The 24,145-nt window shown below is 41.2% G+C and overlaps 1 protein-coding gene and 1 non-coding gene across 2 annotated transcripts in view; one reads left to right on the top strand and one right to left on the bottom strand.

Annotated features, from left to right (window-relative positions):
- Positions 1–11,410: 11,410 nt before the first annotated feature.
- Positions 11,411–11,492, top strand: trnas-aga (transfer RNA serine (anticodon AGA)). Its single transcript has one exon. It is a non-coding gene; the product is annotated as a tRNA-Ser (tRNA).
- Positions 11,493–18,241: 6,749 nt separating this feature from the next.
- The window catches only part of nol11 (nucleolar protein 11), a 40,586-nt gene continuing 34,682 nt past the window's right edge, over positions 18,242–24,145 (bottom strand). The window contains exons 15-18 of the mRNA XM_059948290.1: positions 23,867–23,945; positions 22,252–22,344; positions 19,740–19,847; positions 18,242–18,466 (exon numbers count right to left, since the gene is read on the bottom strand). Coding sequence (XP_059804273.1) covers positions 18,356–18,466; positions 19,740–19,847; positions 22,252–22,344; positions 23,867–23,945 — 391 coding nt within the window. The 3' untranslated portion in view covers positions 18,242–18,355. The remainder of the gene's footprint in view (positions 18,467–19,739; positions 19,848–22,251; positions 22,345–23,866; positions 23,946–24,145) is intronic.

Raw genomic sequence — 24,145 nt, 5'->3', positions numbered from 1 at the left:
CTCGAGCTGCCGTACATATCATCTATAAACCTTCAGTCACACCAGCATCAAAATATTGGCTGCAACTTCTTTGTCTTCTGATGGATACCATTGTATCATGTTAGGCCTAAAGACAAGCTTGGTGTTCAAAGTCAGTTTGTTATGCTTGTACTACCAGCTGTGTATGGGGTGTCCAGCAAGGGTAACACCTCTGGTGAAGGGGCTTGTTGTGTCCATTCTGGGGCAGCTCACTCACCTTTGGGGCCCACTGGACGCTCAGCTCTCACCTGTGGCTCCAAGTCGCTGTTTGGATGCGACAGTGGCCTCACCCCGGTACACCGGCTTCAACAGGTGAGGGTAGCTGGCGGCCTCGTAACCCGGCGAGGAAGGGACGTGCCTGTCTGAACGTGCGGATTCAGCTCCAGCAGACTGAGCAGGTGAGATCCACGACGAGTCCCAATGACCAGGAAGGCAGTTCTGCCACGCTTCGGGCAGAGCGAAGGGCACGACCAGGCATCAAAGACATCACGGTCATCCACTGCGAACAAAGGCGGCTCCAGTTTGTGACGCCTGTTTGTACCACCGGACCCAGACTTCTGGGGTCGACCGAGTGGAACTGCCCCAGTACAACAGCTTTTCTTCTTTGAAAACTCTCCTGGCGCTGGTTTCCCGTCATCAGCAGACACGATGGAAGACTACTATATACTACCTTAAGATTTACTTTCTTGCAGGGGGAAAAAAACTGCAGAATTTTACAATAAACTGAGACTGAGACAAAAGGCAAACTGTGCAAATAAAAAAGCTGGGGACCGAGTTGCAAAGGGCTGTTGAACGTCGTCTGTAGGCCACAGAATCAATTCAGAGTTGTTGTAAATGAATTATCTACATCAGTTCGGGAGACAGAGCTTGTACAGCAATAACTGTTCCTATTCCTGATGGTGCAGGATGCAACAATTCTTTACCTCCTGCCCAATGGTATTAGTGGCAAGGATAGTGGGGGCCCTTAATGATGGGTGATGCTTTCTTGTAACAGCGCTCCATGTGAGTGTACTCAGTAGGAGAGATGGCTTTAACTGTGATGGGGTGCATTGTGACCACCACTTTAAACCTTTTCCATATCGTGGCCTGGTATGGGAAATACCAATCAATTAGGATACTCTCCTCTGGGCATCTATAGAACTTTGGCAGTTTTTGACAGCGTGCCAAATCTACAGAAACTTCTCAGAAAGTAGAGGTGCTGTTATGCCTTGTGTGTGTTGACACTGATGTGCTGGTCCCTGGACAGATCTCCTGAAACATTTAACAATTTTTAAAAGAAGAAACTCAATAGAAAGGGAGGGAAAAAACTACAGATTCTGGAAATCTGAACTCAGGTCAAAATTCAAAGTAAACTTATTATCACCATCTACAAACCTGAGATTCATTTTCTTGTGGGCATTCATGGGAAAACAGAGAAATGCAATAGTGAGTAAAAACCTCACACGAAGACTGATAACCAACCTGCAGAAAACAGACATACTAAACATCAACTGTAGAGTCCTTGAAAAGTTCAAAGTAAATTTATTATCAAAGTATATATGTCACCATATACAACCCTGGGATTCGGTTTAAACAAGCCCACAGGTTGTGGAATCAGTTCAAGAGCTGAGGTGAGTGAAGTTATCTACATTTGGTTCAGGTGCCTGATGGTTGAAGAGTAAACTTCTGAAATGTCAGAAACTATACCTGTGGGAGAAAACACTCCCTTGTTTGAGCACCGAGGCTACAAGTTAACACATTTGAAAAGTACATAAAACAAAATACCAGCAGCAGCAGGAAGAGCTGGGGTCAGTATCTATGGAAAGAGAAGTCACCTCTTAACACAACTCGTCAAAAAAAATTGTAAAGGTTGGTGATTAAGTGGAAACACCGAGACAATCAAAGGAGACAGGTGAAGGTGGAGCTGGCTAAACAAGGGAGCTAAAGACTGGTGTGAGGAGAAGATCTTAGAGATGACATTGAAAAAGCTTTTGTTCAGTTTTACATTTCCAAAAATATACTTAGAAGATAAAATAAATATCTTTTTAAAATTGCTGTTCAAATAGTTCCTGGAGGTAATATTTAAAATAGTGGATTTAATTCAGCAAATTTATTCTTCCAAAAGAATACAAATTACATTTCACCACAATAATATAAAAATGTAGGTGCAGTTATATTTTACAAAGTGGGGGAAAATTAATTTTATTGGAATGTTTTCAAACAAAAAAACACACACACACTTCATCATCTTTAGCACAGGAAGCCCATTCTTACCTGGTCTTGCCTACAAATGATTTCATCTCCATTCCAACATGATTGGTGATTAGTTAATTCTATATTAGCTTAATGCTGCACTCAGCTGCATCACATAGAGTTTGCCACTCAAACTTGTGATTTAGGAAACCACCCCTCATCTCAGGACAATGATAGATGAGCAATTAGCTTCAGGCTAGATAACAATGCCCACATCCTGAAACATTTGATATTTTTAAGAAAGTGACTTGCAATTGTTCAGAAAATAGATCCAAAATGAGAGGTAGGGAAACATCTTATGCTGTTAAGAATGTGTTTATGAACCCAAGCACCACAGCAGTGAAGGGGTACAATAGACCTCATTAACACTCCATTGTTCATTGTGACAAATGTTACCAATTATGAGTTGCTCTTCTTAAAGGAGAACAGCCTATAAACTGCCCTATCACATTGAAAAATTAAATCAGAATATTGTTGTGACTACTAATGTCCGTAGAAGTAATCCTCGTGCATGGTCGGCACAAAAATAGGTGTGATACTGGAGTGGGTTATTCAGCCCGCTGACTCCCAATGACCAATCGATTGGACTGAGCAGCCCAGGAGATCAATCTCATCACCAAGTGAATGACTCCTCGGCATCTCATTAATATTTCCAATTAGATCCGTCACAGTCATGTTTTCAATGTTCGTAGGTAGACAAAGGAAGCAATGCGATTGAAGCAGGACTTAGATAAACTGGAAGAATGGGCAAAAGGGTGGCAGATGGAATACAGCGTTGGGAAATGTATGATAATGCATTTTGGTAAAAAGAGCAATAGTGTGAACTATTATCTGAATGGGGAGAAGGTTCAAACATCAGAGGTGCAGAGGGAATTAGGAGTCCTTGTGCTCAACTCCCAGAAAGTTAATTTACAGGTTGAGTCTGTGGTAAAGAAGACGATTGCAATGCTGGCCTTTATTTCAAAGGGAATAGAATATAAAAACAAGGAGATAATACTGAGGCTTTACAAGACACTAGTCAAGCTACACTTGGAGTATTGTCAACAGTTTTGGGCCCCATAACTCAGAAAGGATGTGTTGTCATCGGAGAGAGTCCAAAGGAGGTTCACAAGGATGATTCTGGGAATGAAGGGGTTAACATAAGAGGAGTGTTTTGCAGCTTTGGGCCTGTACTCACTGGAATTTCGAAGAATGTGGGGGGATCTTATTGAAACCTACCGAATATTGAAAAGACTAGATAGGGAGGATGTGGAGAGGATGTTTCCTGTGGTGGCGGTATTCAGAACTAGAGGGCACTGCCTCAAAATTGAGGAGAGAACAGAGGTAAGGAGGAATTTTTTTAGCCAGAGAATAGTGAATCTGTTGGATGCTCTGCCACAGATTGCAGTGGAGGCCAAGTCCAATGCGTATATTTAAGGCGGTTGATAATTAATAGTGGACTTAAATTGGCTTTTTTGACACTAATCAACAGAAAAACTCTTTTGCGTCAGAGTGAAAACAGATCTCTACAAACTGATCTAAATTAATTACAAATATAAAACACAAAAAGATTGAATGCATAAATATTCACTCCCTTTAATATGACCCACCAAATCATCACTGGTGCAGCCAATTGATTTCAGAAGTCACATATTCAGTTAAATGGAGATCTGTTTTTGGAGACCTGTGTGCAGTCAAAGTGTTCCAATTGACTGTAGTAAAAACACACCTGTATCTGGAAGGTCCAGCTGCTGGTGAGTCAGTATCCTGGCAAAAACTACACCATGAAAACAAAAGAACGCCCCTAGCAACTTCGTAATAAGGTTATTGAAAAACACAAGTCAGGAGGTGGACAGAAGAAAATTTCCAAGTCACTGAATATCCCTCGGAGTACAGTTAAGTCAATCATTAAATGGGAAGAATATGGCACAGCTGTAAATCTGCCTCGAGCAGGCCGTCCTCAAAAACGGAGCGACTCTGGAAGGGGGTCTTGTGAGGGAGGCCACCAAGAGACTTATGATGACTCTGGAGAGGCTACAAGCTTCAGTGGCTGAGATGGGAGAGAGTGCACCTACAAAAGCGTCACCAGTCGCAGCTTTATGAGAGAGTGGCAAAGGGAAAGCCACTGCTGAAAAAACTCACATGACGCCTTGGCTAGAGTTTGCCAGAAGGTGTGTGGGAGACTGAAGCCAGCTGGAAGAAGGTTCTATGGTCTGATGAAACCAAAATTGAGGTTTTTGGCCATCAGACTGAACACTATGTTTGTCACTGCACATCATCAAAAACACACCATTCCTCCCGTGAAGCTACATCATGCTGTGGGGATGCTTCACTGCAGCAGGCCCTGGAAGGCTTGTGAAGATAGCGGGTAAAATGAATGCAGCAAAATACAGGGAGATTCTGATGCAGTCTGCAAGAGAACTGTGACTTGGGAGAAGGGTTGTTTTCCAGCATAAAGCTAAATCTACATAGAAATGACTTAAAAAACAACAAAGTTAAAGTCCTGGAGTAGCCAAGTCAGAGTCCAGTCCTCAATCCAATCAAGAATTTGTGGCTGGACTTGAAAAGGGCTGTTCACGCACGATCCCCATGCAATCTGATAGAACCCGAGCAGTTTTGTAAAGCAGAGTGAGGAAAATGTGCAGTGTCCAGATGTGCAAAGCTGATAGAGACCTATCCACACAGACTCAAGGCTGTAATTGCTGCTAAAGGTGCATCTACTTGAAGGAGGTGAATAATTGTGCAATCAAGTATTTTGTGTTTAATAATTGTTATGAAGTTAGACCAGTTTGTAGAAATTTGTTTTCACTTTGAGATGAAAGAGTCTTTTTCTGTTGATCAGTGTCAAAGAGGCCAAATTAAATCCACTGGGAGTCAATGTTGTAAAACAATAAAACATGAAAACTTCCAAGGGGGAGGGAGGTGAATAATTTTTATAGGCACTGTAATTGTATATGGCAAGTAAAGATGTTTTAAAGTATATTTATTATCAAAGGATGTATAAATTATACAACCTTCTCACAGGTAACCACAAAGCAAGAAACCAGGAAGAACCCTGATCTTTGACATCACTGAATAAGAAGAAAAACTTTGAATGATAAGCTTGCCTTGCCTTCCAGATATACTTACTGTAAAAGGGAAATAATTTCTTCCAACTAAATTGAAGATTTGCAAGTTGCAAGTAGGATCCACACTGGTTTCTGATTTGGTGCTGAGACCATTTATTCTAGGAAATGTCGGTAGGTGATTTCTTATCATTAAGAAATGACTCACACATTCTCATCAAGAAGGTATCTCAAACAAACAAGTGGGCATTTATGGAAGCCTTTTAATATTATTTAGAGATACAGCATGGTAATAGGTCCTTCTGTCCCAATGAGGCCACACTGCCCAATTACACACTTGTGACCAATTAACCTACTACCCTGTATGTCTTTAGAATATGGGAGGTTACTGGAGGTCCCATTATGCAAACTGATGCTAAATTGAAACAATTTATAATATCTGTGGTATCCATGTAAAATATCTAGAGAATTACAAAACTCAACAAGAATCCAAAAACTTAGTAATTAATTAACAATATTAGCATTAATTCCTTTGGAGCTGATTAGTGTCGACCAAGATTAGATAAATGCAAAAACTTACATCTTCAGGTTGCAGAAGGAAGTTGCTGAACAATTAGAGAAGGTCGAATTCAGAATGCTCGTTATTGCCAAAAAAAAAGTCTGAAGCAGCAAATAACTTAAATTTCCAACAAGAATCATGATAGAAATCAAAAAAAAAAAGTTTGGAAAAAGTAGACGACAATTGAGGCTGGTCAGCCCAAGATGTTGCACTAACCAAAACACTCAGTATTAGGTAGACTTGAACACCTGCTTATTAATGCAACAACCTAATCAGCCAATCGTGTGGCAGCAACTCAATGCATAAAAGCAAGCAGACATGGTCAAGAGATTCAGTTGTTGAGACTAAACACCAGAATGGGAAAGGAATGTGATCTAAGTGACTTTGACCATGGAGTGATTGTTGGTGCTAGATGGGGTGGTTTAGAGTGTCTCATAAACTGAGATCTTCACATACAACAGTCTCTAAAATTTAGAGAATGGTACAAGAAGCGAAAAAAAATATATAGTGAGCCGCAGTTCATTGGGCATACATGCCTTGTTAATGAGAGAGGTCGGAGGTGAAAGGCCAGACTGGTTCAAGCTGACTGGAGGGCAACTGTAACTCAAAGAATGATACATTACAACAGTGGTGTGCAGAAGAGCATCTTTGAATACATAACATGTCGAACCTTGAGGTGGGCGGGCTACAGCATAGAACAGCACAAGCATACAATCAGTGGCCACATCATTAGGTACAGGAGATACAGAAGATGTTGAATAAAGTGGCCACTGAGGGTATAAGTCTACTCCACGATCAACCTAACCTCCCCACTAGATGGGTTGCATGGTAGCGTAGCGGATAGTGCAACAGCTTACAACGTGGCGATCAGCACTCCTTCTCCCTGTGACCATGTGGGTTTCCTTCTGGGTGCCCAGTTTCCATCCACGTACCATGGATCTACCAGTTAGTAGGATCATTGGTCACAGGAGTGTAATTGGGCCGTGTGGGTTCATTGGACAGAAAAGGCCCGTTACTGTGCTGTCTGTCTAATAAATTTGTCTTTGGTACAGATGTATTCAGTCCTCAACTACAGCTTAGAAGCTTATAACAAGGGAAAAAAAGATTCAGGAATAGTATACACACCATATAGGCGCATAATTAGGCCATTTGGCCCATCGAGTCTGCTCCACTATTTCATCATGGCTGGTCCATTTCCCTCTCAGCCTTCTCCCCATAACCTTTCACACCCTGTCAAATCAAGAATCTATCAAGCTCCACCTTAGATGCACCCACAGGCCTCCTCAGTCGCCTGTGGCAACAAATTCCACAGATTCACCAGCGTTTGGCTGTTCTGTCTGTTCTAAATGGGCATCCCTCTATTTTGAGGCTCTACCCTCTGATCCTCGACTCCCCCACCAAAGGAACCAGCTTCTTCGCCTCCACTCTATCAAGGCTTTCAACATTTGACAGGTTTCAATGAGATCTCACCCCCCCTCCATTCTTCTAAATTCCAGAGTGTGCAGGCCCAGAGCCATCAATGGCTGCCCATATGGTAACCCTTTCATTTCTGGAATCATTCTGGTGAACCGCTACTGAACCCTCTCCAATGTCAGCTCAATCTTTTCTCCAAAACTTCTGACAACACTCCAAGTGAGGCCTCACCATCCAGCCTTAGCATTACATCCTTGCATTTATGTAGTCTGATAATAAATAACTTTGAACTAGCTTAACCTCCCTCAGATGTGCCATCATATCCACTCCTACGTTTAAAGATCCTGACGCAGGGTTTCAGTCCAAAATTTCAACTATTACTTTGCCTCCACAGATTTTACCTGACCTGCTGAGTTCCTCCAGCTGTTTTTTTTTTTTGCTACCTGTGGAGATAGACTTCAGTGTCTGTTGGACAGGTATGTAGATGGGCAAGGTTTAGGTCATGGTCAAACACTGGTAAATTATGCCATCTTGGTTGGCATGGACCAGTTGGGCCAAATGGTCCTTTCCATGTTGTATGACCCTATGAATCTCTCTATTCCTCTGTGGCTACTGAATATCTGCCCCCCCCCACCCTCACCCCACCTGTACTGAATATTCCTTCATTTTTTTGCAACTAAATCTCATTTGCTACTTTTTACCCAATTGTCCCGACCCCAACCCTCTGTCGGGTTGAGGCTTCCTACCGCACTGCTGTCCACAGGGGAAATTTTGGTATCATATTTTAATGTGTAGTTTAAATGTATGATGCCATGGAATGGAATAGATACAGATCCTGTGGAACCCCCTAAGTAACACGCATGAAGTTCTGCATGAACTCAGCAGGTCAGGTAGCATCTATGGAGGGGAAAAAAGCAGTCATCGTTTCAGGCCGAGACCTTTCATCAGGACTAGAAAGGAAGGGGGAAGAAGCCAGAATAGGAAGATGGGGTGATGGGAAGGAGTACAAGCTGGAACCGGGGTTCCCAACCGTTTTTATGCTGTGTCTCCCTACCATTGACCAAGGGGTCCACGGACCCCAGGTTGGGGACCCCCTGAGATAGAAGGCAAGTGAGGGGGAGAGGGGAATGAAGTGAGAAGCTGGAAGTTGATAAGTAGAAGGAATTTGACAGCAGAGGAGGGAGGACCATGGAAGAAAGGAAGGAGGGAGGGGCCCCAGAGGGAGGTCAGGGGAATGTGAGGAAAAGAGAAGGGTGAGAGGGGAGCCAAAACGAGGAATGGAAAAAGAGAAAAGGAGGGGGAAGAAAGCTGCTTATTATTGTAGTGTTGACTTAAAGCTGCGTACTCAACTTCAGACAATATTGTTAATTAGATATATTAATCCCAGTTAGCTGCATTAGTGCAGAATATGTGGAACATCCCAGCAAAGGTCCCATGCATCCCATGCATGCAAATCCCATCTGATACGAGTGTTTGCACAGAGACAACATCAAAACAGTTCTGCAGAGAGGACTTACAACCCAATACGTCATTTACTCAGGTCTGTCCATCGATCGTCCACAAAGCCCGGGATGAGTGGGCGAGGGGGAATGAGTGGCGAAGCCTGAAGGTGGAAGAATAGTGTTGATGGAAAGCCCCTTTCCTGTCTGCCATTGGTAAGTTCTTATTTTCTGCTCGGATAGATCCCCGTTTAACCAAGTCCAGAAGTGCACTTGGCTGTGAGGAAACGAACCTTAACCATCAGGGTCTCCTGAGCACAGCCTTGTCACACACCGAACCTCAACCAGAACTCTCCACTCTGAATCGATCCCCAGAGAGCGAGCAAACCTTACTAATCAATAACCAAAGAGGAAATATGAGTATCGTTGTGTCACCAGGTTCGGATGTGGCCCAAGTGCGGAGTGAGAGACACTGAAGCTGGTCGATAGTTCACAGACTTTAATGCGAACAGTGTTAAAGGGGAAAATAAAACAATAAAAGCCAGGTCAGACAGGGCCATTAGCTGAAACTCTCAAATGGAAAACGAAACCTGCAGTGCGGCTGAAAAGAACATCTAAACATTAAACGAATCCCGCTAGTCTTCGGAGTCAGTTGACTCGACAGTCCAATTTCTCAGGGAAGGCTGAATGCGAACAGGCAGCGAAGCATTGCTGTGCTCTGTCCAAGTTGCGACAAGCACTACAACGACAAGTATGGAGTTAAATACTATCATGATTAAATAATAATTAGCTGATGTGCACATTCACAAGCACAATTGCTGTAACTACTGCGCTGCTGAATCCGTGGTTGTGACATGTTGATGCAATGTAAGAGAAACGATTGATGTATGTTAATTGCAGCGAAAGATATGTTCCAGCTGTACTTACTGGGTATTTAATACAGTATGCATAAAGTTTATTTCTAAAATATAAATATAATGAATTTGGTGCCACTTTTATTGAGCTATCATTTTGGAATGATGGAATTGAAAAGTTATTTTGATTTTGCAATCATTATTTGTTTTCCCCCATTTTTTCTCTTCTTATCAGCAGCTTCCAGTCTCATGGACACTGACAACGTTCCAGTGCCTCAGCTGGATAGCTGCTAGTTATTTCTGTAACCAGGTGGACAGTTTTTTTTGCCAATGTAATTTAGTTAAAGCAGGGCAAGGCTGAACCTACGGCCTTCCTGGTTTATTCAATGAGGCGCAGTAGGTAAGGCTCACTCACATACTGAGTGATGAGTTCTCCCTAAACATCTCACTGATTGTTATTTTCATAATACTTCAAAGGAAAATTGTAGCAAGTCAGGCAGGTGCCTGTAGAGATAAAGAGCACAGTAAACTTTCAGGATGGGTGAATAATGGTCGTTGATACAAAATTTCCACGAAGTATTTTCAATGCTTAATTCGGGTGTATAAAATCATGACAGGATTAAGTAGCATAGGACCCACCAGATTGCTGAACCAGCATGGACATCTTCAATCACCACACCTTCAAGGACTTTACAATTCACGTTCTCTGCATTTATTTTTCCTAAAATAATTATTTTTCCATTCTGCCCTCTTTTGCGCGTTGATTACCCGTCGGTCTTTGTGTGCAGTTTTTCATTGATTCTATAGGATGTCTTGTTTACTATTTGCAAGAAAACAAGTCTCGGGTTAGTAAATACATTTACCTTTTGAACTTTGAAATAGGGCACATTTCAATTACGAGGAATCAAAAATCAAAGAAATGGAAGGGATGTAAAATAATTGGTAGAAGGGTTAGAAAAGAAAAAGAGAATTTATTTTTCGCTTGCAGTCAGAAACCCGCCACCTTACAGCGTGGGAGAGACAAGCCCCTCATTACATTGGAAAGGCAATGGGACGTGAAATCGAAGGGCGGTGACCCACTGCTGGACGGTGAGATTCGACAGGGCTGCTCTCACAGTTACGGCAAACAGCCTGTTTCTGTGTCACAAATTTTCAATGATCACCAGGTTCAGAAGTTTCAGAATTTTCATGCCATTAAAGTTTACTGAAAAATCATTTGAAAATGCAGCATAATTTGACAAAATATGAAGTTATAGTCGGATTTGTTTTTAACTGTTTAATTACTTTTCGTTAATTTTCCAACTAACAGCGATTATCGTTGTCAACAGGAAAACGAAGAATGGGTACTGCATCACAAAGCTTTTGTTTTGTTTTCTTGTGTGCTGGAAATTGAGGTCATTTGATAAAGAGGGCAAAATCATGAAGCGTCCCCGACATGAAACAATCGCAGACTTTATAATTAATTTCTGGGTCATTATCCCGGTAATTGCTCGGCGCGACTTTCGCAGACAGAAAACGTACATCCAGTGATGTTTAGAGTTTTATAAATTCATTTTGATAACATTTCTTTTGTCAGTTTACCATGATCGAGTAAATAATGATTTTAAAAAGTCAATGCAATTTCTAAAAGTCTAACCGATTTGGTTGCTACAAAATGTGCACAGACTTGGAGTAAGAAAACACTGAAGGCAGAGAAGGGTTCACTTGGAGGCGACGGCGGGGCTGACTGAATGAATGAATGACCTGGCATGACCCCGCCACGCCAATTGCAACATCACTGGGACACCGGAAATCAGACATCACGACGTTCCACAGCTACAACAACCGGCACGCGAAGAGACGTTCTTGTCGGTAGTCGTGGCCGAGTGGTTAAGGCGATGGACTAGAAATCCATTGGGGTCTCCCCGCGCAGGTTCGAATCCTGCCGACTACGCAACAACTGTTTTTGTTACATTTCCTGATACATTCCGTCCCCGTTCCTTTTCACTAAACGATAATCAACACACGATCACCTGCGATCTCGACACCGAAATTTGAACAAAGAGAAGACTCGACGATTTCATCACCCGGATCTGCAGAAAATGTCGAGGTCTTCTCACAATTACGAACTTTCTTCCTCATGTCGGCTCCACAGCCACTGAACTGAACCTTTGATATTTTAGATTCTTTCAGTTTACAGATATATGGAACATCTTAAAGTGCTAGAATAATTAAAGCAGTGGTAATAACTGTGTTAAAATGTCGCATTTCTGGATAAGCCATTGAAATGGTTCAAAATTACCGTGTACAATTTGAAGACTGCCCCCTACCCGTTTCGTAATAAATAGCAACATCATTTACGACGACCGCAGCAATTGAAGGCAAACTTATCTAGGAAAATTTATGTAAATATCTGTGATTATACTAAACAGTGGTTTGTAAAGTGAGTTTGTTGCATCGTATTCTTACCTATAATTTAAGAAGAAGAGAAGGTTGTAAGTAATCAGCAGATCAGACAGCATCTCTGACTATTGGCCTGCAGTTTGCACATAAACTGTGTTATCGGTGATCCGTTCAGCAATCAATGGAGTAAAAACAAATTAGTGATGTTTGGCAGCATAACTACCATCGGACTGAAAGTCCAACGCCAAGATAGAAGCCATGTATTACGTGTCGCGCGCTTATTATGGCAATTAATCCCATTAGTGGGGGTGTGGTAAAAGCGAAAGGGAAAAGTTACGTATTCTTGTTTATTTCGTGGCAATTTGTGGCTTGGCACCGGTGGTGGTTATATATTTGCTGACCGTTGAGATAACGCTCGATAATACTAATAAAAGATCGAGATACAGAATCTGACTCTTTGGGAAAATAGTTTAATTCGAACTGAGGGTGCGGCATGCAAGTACACAACTTTGTCGCAGATCAGCGGAGATGGTTTTGATTTTGCCTTAGTTTTTACCGCTACAACCAGCTGGGTCAAGAACAACTACTTCATTTCAATATTTGGTTCTTGAACTAACCTCGTCTCTGCAGTTCAGTAAGAGTTTGATCACTTCGCACTAAAATTGACCTTTTTAATATTCTAATAGTGTTCTTGCTTGTGAAAATGTGTATAATTTGTGTTTATCTGACGCCTGTGATACTGTAGCAAGTAAATTTCTAACTGCATCTCAGAATTAGATTTATTGTCACTGACACATTGTCAAATTTCGTGTTTTGTGGCAGCAGTACAGTGCAAGACATTACAAATGACTATGTTACAATGAAAAATTACATAAATTGAGCAAACCAGGAACAGTGAGATAGTGTTCATAGGATAATGGTCTGTTCAGAAATCTGATAGTGGAGAGGAAGAAGCTCTTCCTAAAACATTGAGTGTGCATCTTTAGCCTCTTGTACCTCTTCCATGATAGTAATGAGAAGAGGGTAAGGCCCAGGTAGTGAGGGTTCTTAATGCCACCCTTTTTTTTGAGGCACAGGGATGTGACATCGAAGGTGATGGAGAGATGTGTCCAATGTGCTCCTCATGTTATCATGTGTGTGCGTGCATCCATCTGTGCATTGACCCCAGGTGTAAGCACCAAGGGTCCCATCCTTTCCTCAGAGTTGTGAAGAATATTTTGCCTCAGAATATTCCTTTTAGTAAGACCGTTTTGCTCCAACCATCCCTCATTTAAAAACTTGTCCAGAAGGACACTGTTGATCATTAATCATTGGTGTGCACAGACGTATCAAAATCCTGCTGGAAGAGGAGGTAGATCCAGGGTAGTGGTTTTGTGAGCAGGCTGTCAAAGACATCTGGCAGAATAATTCAATACATTTCAGAAAGCTCAAGCACAAGTTCAAATTCTGGTTTTCCTCTCCTTTTGCAATAGACTACTTAATGTAATTTTCTTTTTATATAAACTTACTGCAATTTAGTTTTTACTATGTATTGAAATGTACTGCTGCAGCAAAACAAACTTCATGCCATATGCCACTGATATTAAATGTGATTCCAAAGTTTAGTTGTCATTCAACCACACATGAATACGGCCAAATGAAACTGTGTTCCTCTGGGGCCAAGGTGCAAAACACAGTACCGACAGTCATACACAGCACAAGGCACAAATAAGATAGTAGAAAACAGTCATACAAAAAATATATTGCAAATCCCTGTTTGTCATGTCCTGTAGATTTGGAGAGCAGCACTGACAGGAAGGGCCAGGCCACAATCAATCAAAGTAAATGTATTATCAAAGCAATATATGACCCTGAGATTCATTTTCTTGCAGTTATGGGAAACTAATTTATGAAAGACTATACCTAACAAAGGCTGACAAACAACCAATGTGTAAAAGAAGATATATCATGCAAATAATCAAAAACTAAATAAATAATACTGAGAACATGAGTTGCAGAGTCCTTGAAAGTGAGTATACAGGTTGTGGAATCAGTTCAGAGTTGAAGTGAATGAAGTTATCCACATTGGTACAAGAGCCTGATAGTTGAAGGGTAACAACGGTTCCTGAACCTGGTGGTGTGGGACCCAAGGTTCCTGTAACCCCTACCTGATGGTAGTGGTGAAAAGAGAACATGGCTTGAATGATGGGGGTTCTTGATGATTTGCTTAGTGACATGACCTTTTTTATCAGATAGTTTGTCAGGTTTGGAATGTTGGGTCCGCTGCATGCTGCCCTTGTGATAAATGTATTGGAAATTCAAATATTACTTATCTTCTTTGTAACAGATTCTCCCTCTCCACCATCAGATTTCAGAAGTCCATGAACCTATTCTTTACATTTTCAATATTTACTTTGTAGTTTATAGGATTTTTTTTTGCACTGTACTGAACCAATTTCATATAATTTAATTCAGTGACAACGACCAGACTCTGATATTGTCAGGACAGTCTGCAGTGAGAGGCGAGGGGTATTCATTGCTGTTCATTCTGAACAGCTAACTAACCCAGAACTCCGGTGTGTGGGCTTTTCCACAAGGACACTCAACAAGACAATTATCAACTGCTGCTGTCAAGATCACCAAAGCAGTTAAAGATATTTGCTGATCTAAAACTCACTGGTGTTTTCAAAGAAGATGTCCTCTATGACCAAGTGTCATGTCATCACGCAGCTCAGAAAATGCTCCTTGTACACTGTGCCCACATCAGTGATCATAGAACATTAAAGCACAGTACAGGCCCTTTGGCCCACAATGCTGTGTTGACCCTCTAATCTACTCCCAACCAATTTAACCCTTTCTCCTACATAGCCGTCCATTTTTCTTTCATCGTTATGCACATGTAAGAGTCTCTTAAATGTCCCTAATGTATCTGCCTCTACCACTACCCCAGGCAGGGTGTTCCATACACCCACCAGTCTCTGTGTAACAAACCAATTTGTGACACACAACCTACATTTTCCTCCAATCACCTTGAAAGAATGCCCTCTGGTATTAGCCATTGCCACCCCGGGGGTGGGAAGGCACTGTTGTCCGCTTTATTTAGGCTTCTTTCTAGTCACCTCTCATCTTCATTCACCCTACAGGGAAGAAATCCCTAGCTTGCTTAATCTTTCCTCATAAGACTTATTTTCTTATCCAGGCAGCATCCTGTTAAATCTCCTCTGCACCCTTGCTAACATTTCCACATCCTTCCTATGATAAGATGACCAGAACTGAACAAGTGTGGTCTAACCAGGGTTTTATCAAGCAGCAACCTTAATTCAGGTACTTATCTATATTAAACTCATACTCCAGAAGTGGGTCCTATGCCTTTTCAGTCTAACAGACTACCTGCTTTCACCACAGGGCATTCAGAATTCAACCATCCTGCAGGCAAAAAACATTCTTCAGATCCTCTTTCCAAATCTCCTTATCCTTACCACTTCCTTATGTTCTCAGGCACTGTGCAGGAGTAAAATATCCCCAAAAGGTAGAAAGTAAAATTCAGAATGGAGTTCTTTGATAGAAGCATCGGAATTGGTTTATTATTGTCACATATATTGAGGCACAGTGGGAAAAAAAACTTTGTTTTGAATGCCATATAGACAAATCATTTCATATCAGTGTATTGAGCTGTTTTACAAGGGAGAGTAACAGAATGCAGAGTAAAGAGAAAGTGTAGTGCCAGCAAACGACAAGGAGTAACACAACAGTGAGGCAGATTGTGAGGTCCAGAGTTCAATAGTGTGATAACAGTGAGAGAGAATTTGTCCTTGAGCCTGCTGTACATGCATTTGGGTTTTTGCTTCTCCTGTCCGATGGGAGAAGGGAGGAGTATGTCACGTCCTCCTCTTTCCCCATTAGCTGTCAAAATTTTACTTTCAATCATTATCCAGTTCTTATTATTTCCTTTTGAGGACGTCAAGGTATTTGTTCATTTACAGTACTTGCATTCAGATAATGACTGATAAAATGTTGGGAACAAGGCCAGGATGGAAATTAACAGGGACTGAATGGTGTTTGGAAATAAACAGTGAGGTGAGAAAGGGTGAAGGTAGATGATTAGTTCTTCTTTCTGAAATCTACATGGAATAATTACTAAGGTTAAAAATTGAATCTGCTTCAGTTTTCTAATTAGTTGGACTGGTAGCATGATTGAATTTTACCAAAGGGGTTAGACCAACACTATTATAGCGCCAGTGACCCAGGTTCAATTCCTGTTACTGTTTGTAAGGAGTTTGTACGTTCTTCTTGTGACCATGTGGGTTTTTCAGGTGCTCTGGCTTCCTCCCATATTCCAGAGATGTAGCTTAGACCTCGAGACCATAAGACCTGGGAGCAGAGTTAGGCTATTTGGCCCATCGAGTCTGCTCCACCATTTCATCACAGCGCTCTCAGCCGCAATCTCCTGCCTTCTCCCCGTATCCTTTCATGCCCTGCCCAATCAAGAATCTATCATCCTCTGCCTTAAATATACAAGCAGACTTGGTCTCCACAGCCACCTGTGGCACAGAATTCGAGATTCACCATTCTCTGGCTAGATTCTTCCTCATCTCAGCTTTAAAAGGTCACATTGGTATAATTGGGTGAGAGGTGGGCTAATGGAATTATATTCCATTGAGGCTACCATCATTGGAGGTGCAGTGGGAAATGGTAGGATTAATCACAAAGATTACTGCAAAATTTGATGGGTCTCGGCCCAAAACGTCGACAGTGCTTCTCCTTATAGATGCTGCCTGGCCTGCTGTGTTCCACCAGCATTTTGTGTATGTTGTGTGAAATATTTAGACTGACTGCTCAAATGCGGTACAGAATTATACAGTCCTTGGTTCATTTCTTTATCATCGTGGAGGCCATTTGCTGTAAGTCCATTGTTTTCCTTTAACAGGCCATGAGATTAGCCTCAGTGACCTCTCGTGTGAGGCAATTGCTGTGAGACTGATCAACAATTTTAGGCCAATGCTATTTCAAGCAAAATACACTGGCTGTAAACTTTTGGAGTGAAGCAAAATAGTTTACTATCAGCTGTAGCAAATTTGAATTGGAAAATTTTGGCTCAAAGGTTTGCTATTAAATAAAATTCCAAGTCCTGTAGTTGATGTCACACAAGACAAGTAGAATTTGTCACTGTTCACTGTGTGAAAACACATCCATTGGTAATATTAGTGACAAATGGAAAGCAGTTTAAACAAACCAAGGGAGCCATGTTAGCATAGTACTATGAACAGCTTGGGACAGTGTTCGGAGTTCAATTCCAACACCATCTGTAAGGAGTTTGTACATCCTCTCAATGAATGTATTGGTTTCCTCCAAGTGCTTCGGTTCCCTCCCACAGTCCAAAGGTTAGTAGGTTAATTGGTCATTGTAAATTTTCCTGTGATTAGGCCAGGATTAAACAGTCATGTTGTTGGATGGTCTGGCTCTTTGGCTGGAAGGGCTTATTCTGCATTGCATCTCCACATACAGAGGACTTCATGACCTGGAGAGAAGATAGTGTAAGTGTTGGGACTAACAGAAACAGGATGACAGTAGTCCTGGATGAGTGATTGACAGCAATCTGCAAGAGGGTCAAAGTGGACATAATGGAAAGTGACAATTGTGGTCACACTGCATTTGCAAAGGCTGCCTTCATGCAGTAAGTAAATTGGAAACCAAAGACTGCCAGCTTCGGTATTGTGATGAAAAGAACAGACAGGATCCATGTTTGGCCTTGGTGCACACAAGACAAATGCCTCTCATACTTCAGTTGAAGCCCATAACAAGATACATTGCAGATGCAACAGATGCCAGCAAGTCTTAAAGGTTTTACTTTATTCATAATTGGGAACTTGGCCTGTTTGGAGATGGGAGACACACCTCCAGCCAGTGTAATTCCCCTTTGTTGGATCAATGGTGTGGGTTTGGTTCCGTCCAAGGCTGAGATTCAGAAATCAGGTCGCATGTTCTCATAAACCTGAGAGTGTGCTGGCCTGATGACGTCTCTCTTGGGCAGGCCTTGAGATCCAGTATTCCTGCTCAAGAAAGGCCCTCAAATTCCACTTCTGTAGAACAAGCACTGTCATTCCAAATATCCTAGATAACATAAACAGCTCAAAACAGCACTTGACTAATTTATATTTATGGGATCTTGTTGGGTAGAAAATCAGTCACTACACTACCTAACTACAGAAATATCTCAAAGCAGATACGTATCCATAGTCCTATTTGCCAATTACGGACTGAGACCTGGACATTGGTGATGATAATATCTGGCAACAATTCAATGAATGACATGAACAGGAATACACAAAGTATAATTTTAATTCCAAAAGTAGTAGAACATAAGAAAATTACTATTTCCACACATCATAAATACAACCCAAAACAAGTACATTACAGTTATTTGAATAAGATTAATTAACAAATTTTGATCACTTCAATAGAATATAGTCCATCATTTTGCGGTTTCACTTTCTGTAGTTGCTGTAGGCTTTCCTCGATCTTGTTCAGCTCAGAGTAAAACCTCACCTGTTGTAGAGGGAAGTTAAATGTCAGAAATTATTAGTAACCAGTGAGTCTGGTGTGCAGCATGTATAAGCATTCTTACATTCAGGCATCCCTGGTTGTGCTTTTGAACAAAATGTTCAAATATTGCAATAATATGGGACTTCCCTCAATTTCTAAGACAAAACCAGCACTGAAACAGTTCACATTGCGAATATTGAGAGATGATTCTGCATCCAAAGCCATCTGTCTAACCTAATATTTTCCCCAGCTTCTTTATGTTAACGATTTTCCACAAATACAAATTAGGTTGGTTAAGAAATTCCCATGGAATTCCTGAAGATGTGGACTGAAAGGGATCAGGATTCAGTCTATAGGAGTTTCAGAACAGTAGTTTTATTCAGTTCAACCAAGATACTCAAGGGAGAGATAAAGGTCTGTGAAATGAAGGGAGTGCAATGGCAAAGAGGATGGAGAGGACAGAGTGGAGTGGAGCAGAGCAAAAGAATTTTTTCAGCATGAAAGACATAGTAAGTGGTGTTTGGTATAGTTTGGGGATTCTGATCTAAAAATAATCTGGATATATCCAGAGGAGGGAATATAAATGCACTGAGATATACAAGGATAAAAGTTCACTACAGAGTTACAGTAATAGTACAAATACACAAGCCTGCATAGACATCACAATTAATATCTGGTTTATCTGTAGAGATGGATTTAAAAAAATCTGTACAAGGTCTGCTGAGTGTTGTGTAAAGCTTTGGCCACCCAACGATAGAAAACTATTAAAGAACTGTACCCAGTGTACAAATCTGATAAAAACCAGTGATAAGATTTTGCAGAAGGTGGAAGGTGAGGCGACCGGTGGAGTTATAAAAGTAACGATTAATAGTTTGTTCCCACCTGGTCAACAAACCACAGATTAAGATTTAAGAAAGGTTAAAAACATTAACAACATGGGAGACCCATCCCTAGCTGCTGTTGAGTTCAATATTCTTTCAAAGATGAATTGCAAAGTTGTTTGACAATGGTGTGAACAGTAAAGCACGAGATGTGTTTCAAAGAATTGGAAAAATAAGGGTGGTAAATCAAGTAAAAAAAAATGATATTGGGACACCCCAGGCCTTGGCTCCCAGGATTCAAATTTAATATTCCAACCCAATGGCTACAGAACCTAATGAATTCCTAGGGACAAAAACAAAGGATTCATAACTCTACAGTGAAGCACTCAGGCTAATCTCAAAATAAAATAATGACCCGAAGAGATAACGTAATGTCAATACACACTTAACCTTACCTGGTAAGTGATGAAGCTGTTAAATTTTTTAAGCAGCTCGTGTGCCTCTGATGTCATCACCAGTAATGTAAAGTGAGCATCCAATAGCAGATTTAACCAGTCCAAGACCTGAAAGGATTGTCCATAAGTGAACTGCTCACCACCACAAAATGCTTATAATTCCTATCATTTTACCAAGCTTTCTCAAACACAATTATATTCCAAACAGTCAGCTTCTCGGGCAGCCAATGTAATTGTTTTTTATTTTACATTTCTAGCACCTGCAGGTTTGATTTGTCTTTTGATGAGGATGCTTAGAGCTGTATTAAATGTTATCTCACAGCTTGGGCAACAATTAAACAGCCTGGCCACTTTTTTGGCAAAAAAAGATGCAAGAGACATTTAAAATGAGACTCTGAGACAGAATGAAGCATATATCCACAGTCCTAACACATTTATGTAGTTATTTATTACTACATACAAATTATATAGACATGCATTATGAATTATTTAATCTACAGCATTACGATTTGAACAGAAAATAGGAACAAACCCTACAGATATAACAGTCAGAATGTCTTCCTCTTTATTCATCTTTCCCTTCAATACACCAAGGCTATTTCACCATGTACTGGTTTACATTCCAATCATGTAATCACAGAGCTATAGCATAAAACAGGCCCTTTGGCCCATCTTGTCCATGCCAAACTGTAATTCTGCCTAGTCCCACTGACTTGCACCTGGACAGCAAACAGCAAAAAGCATCTGCAGACTGCAAAAATAATTGAGGACATTACCCACCCTGCAAACTGCCTTTCCCAAAAGATCCCTTCTGGAAAGCACTATTGGGCTATTAAAACAATCACACAATCTTATAACACACAAAATGCTGGTGGAACACAGCAGGCCAGGCAGCATCTATAAAGAGAAGCACTGTTGACATTTCGGGCAAAGACCCTTCATCAGGACTAACTGAAAGGAGAGATACTAAGAGATTTGAAAGTAGTGGGGGGAGGGGGAAATGCGAAATGATAGGAGAAGACCCGAGGGGGTGGGATGAAGCTAAGAGCTGGAAAGGTGATTTGTGAAAGTGATACAGAGCTGGAGAAGGGAAAGGATCATGGGACGGGAGGCCTAGGGAGAAAGAAAGGTGGGGGGGGGGGGGGAAGCACCAGAGGGAGATGGAGAACAGGCAGAGTGATGGGCACAATCTTATAAGTTTCTTCCCCGACGCAGTTAATCTGATAAACCATTCTAGTTACACCACTCCATACCCCTCCCATCTATATACTTATTCAAACTTCTTAAACTCACTGTGGCTTAAAGCATTTTATTGTTGATGTTAAAATGCACAATTAAGTTGAGATTACAGATACCCTTCCTTCTGACGAGAACAACCAGCAGACAGATATTTACAGGTTTTAGTTTTTCAAGTTTTCAATGGCAGAGAGAAAATTATTTTACACTTTATTCAGTAATGATAACCAATAAACTTCAGGAATGTCACAAATACCCATCTGGTACATGACATGTGTCAATATTATACACATCCTGCCTGTGACTGACATCAAACCCACAACAATGTGGTTACTTCAAACACCTGGTCTGGGCAGGGACTCCTTTTGACAACTTGAAACTGAATGCCCTCAAAACTGTGGAGATACATATCGACTTCAGGAGAAATGGGTCTCCTCTCCACTCACTCATCGACAATGGTTACCACTGTTTCAATATTCAGCTTTCTGGGCATCATCACTCTGCAGGACCTTGTGCGAGAACCACATCTCCTTCACAGACAAAAAAAGGCTCGGCAGAGGATGCATTTCTTGCGGCAGTTGCCTGCTGCCATTACAGAAAGCATCCTCACGGCAGCCAGTACTGTACGGGTTGGTGCAGCATCCTCTCACAGTATACAAACATTACAGCAAACTTTGGCTGCAGTCTACCATCACTGCAGGACAAAGAAGCAGACAACAATAAAATCATTGTGGACACTACCTACCCTGTAAAATGCCTTTTCCAAAAGCTCCCTCTGGAAAGCACTATAGGGTTACTAAAACAAAAACTTCATGCCATCTTAAAAGTTTCTTCCCCCTAGGCAGTTAGTCTGATCAACCTTTCTAGTTAGCCACTCCACCCCCTCTATAACCTGTCATTGCACTGCAAACACTTTAAACCTTAATACATGCGAATATTTATGCACATTTAATTCAATTTCTGTACTTTAACATCTAACTTTATTTTTCTATAATTGTTGAATGTTTTTTTGTTACGTGTTGCCAACACAACATAGCAAATTTCTAACACATGTAAATGGACCTGGCAAAGAAATCTGATTGCCGATCCTCATTGTAAACAATTAGGGACAGACAGTAGGTGCTGGCACTGCAATTAACATCCAGTGTAAAGAATTCAAGGTATTTAGGTGGTTATTGGCTAAAAAAATGCAATAGTTTAAGTTACACAAAGCTGAATTAACACTCGCTAATTTAAATGCAGAACATGGAATAGACCGAAAGGTTTTTTTGTGTACCTGAGCAGTTGTGGGAATCCTCTCTCCTGGAAGTATGGTGTCAAACGTTTGGCATTGCTTCACGTACAGGTACTGCAGGTACTCAAGAAACAACTAGGGAAAGGGATGAGAACACCAGAATGAGAACATTCACTGTGATGGATTCTCTACTTATGAGTAGGGAAAACCAGATCATAGCATGAAGCGGTTATTAGAATTTAACAGCTTTGCCCACAAGATTTTCAAGTCTTCAGTGCTCATAGCTATAACATTGGAAACATAGAATACTACAGCACGGTGCATTGTGCCTCCCCTTTAACCCACTCTAAGAACAATCTAACTCATCACTCCTGCATAGCCCTCTATTTTTCTTTCATCCATGTGCCCAACTCTTAAGTGTCTCTAAAGTATCTGAATCTACAACCACCTCTGGCAGCACTGTTTATTTCTCTTCATAGATGCTGCCTGACCTGCTCTGCTACGTTCTTCCAGCATCTTCTGCGTGTTACAAAACATAATTGCTTTCAATTTCAAGGTTTCAAGGGAAATAGCATTCAGCAAAGGCTAACCTTGATAACAAAAAATATCACCATCTGTAATATCCCACTATAACCTACAGATAACGGATGACAACTATCACAAGACTGAGGATGTCAAATTTGGCACTGAGCTCAAGGTCCACCAAGTAGCAGTGATCTCCAACGTTCTCTGTGTTTGAGGTCTAGACAATTTAGAGCAGACATTTTAAATTCTCCTCAAATAACCACAAGCACTCAACCCTGACACCATCACAAAGTATTTCTAGGACAGAAAAATAAAGCAATAAATATGCTCTCAAAATCTTGAAAGAATGGAGAAGTCTGAGCAGCTCGAGGCTCAACAAGGGGAGCACACAGAGTGAAAGGAACATGTTGCCCACTTGTCAGTCTGCAGAAACTGCAAGGGCTTCATCAGCCAACCTAGAACTCTCAAAACTAGACAAGATGTTAGTCCGCATGGGATGGACTGAAAGGAAAAAGAAATGTTTTATGAAAAAGCTGCAAGTCCAAAAGCCTTAAATCAGTAAAGAAATTACTTCACTGGTAATTACTCCCTGCAACCCACCCCCCAAATTATGGGCATCGAGGCCATTTCTGTGCCACACAATTCTAGAAACAACGGACGATGGGAGAAGCGGGGAAAGAGAAAGGCCCGAACAAGATATTGGTATAACCGAAAAAAAAAAAAATATATATATAAAGGGGGAAATGTACAAACTCGTTGCAGACAGCAGCGGAATCAAACCTGGGTCACTGACTCTAACTAATTGTGTTACTGTGCTGCCCCCTTTTCAAAGAAAGGATTCAAAAATATGTCCACAAATCTCCAAGAGCATGCATAAGTTTCCTTCCCAGTTATTTATTGCTTAGAAACAAACCTTAACAGTGGACGCTGAATGCCAGACATTCTTCCTGCACTCTGCGGTCAGAGTAATAAATTTAAATTTTCAGTGACTGAGTTCTCAAGGTCAGCCTACAATTTTGGCACTGACACACAGAAGTGAGGCTATTAGGTTTCCCTTGAACTGGCAAGGCTGGCAAAATTACAGCTACTTATGAGTTAACTTCTACACACAGCATTTAAAGACTGTACTTACTATCACTTGAGCAACAGTGAGATCTTTGAGGGGAGGCAAAAGGAAAGCTTCACTGTATGAAGACAGTAGAATTTCATTCCTATGAGCTGCAGTTAAAGAAAACTTTGGACAAATATCCAGATAACATTTTAAAATGACTCATTACACAGGCAAGCACACACAAATGAATGACTTCCAGGTCTCTTCAGGTCAAACCAAAAGGCGGCTCACATCTAACTTCAAATTTATAATGGTGGGGTGGGGAAAGAGAGGAGGATCTCATTGAAAAGTACCGAAAAT

Source organism: Hypanus sabinus, chromosome 23 (genome assembly GCF_030144855.1).
Source record: "Hypanus sabinus isolate sHypSab1 chromosome 23, sHypSab1.hap1, whole genome shotgun sequence".
NCBI lineage: Eukaryota > Metazoa > Chordata > Chondrichthyes > Myliobatiformes > Dasyatidae > Hypanus > Hypanus sabinus.
This window is presented reverse-complemented; position numbering and strand designations above follow the sequence as displayed.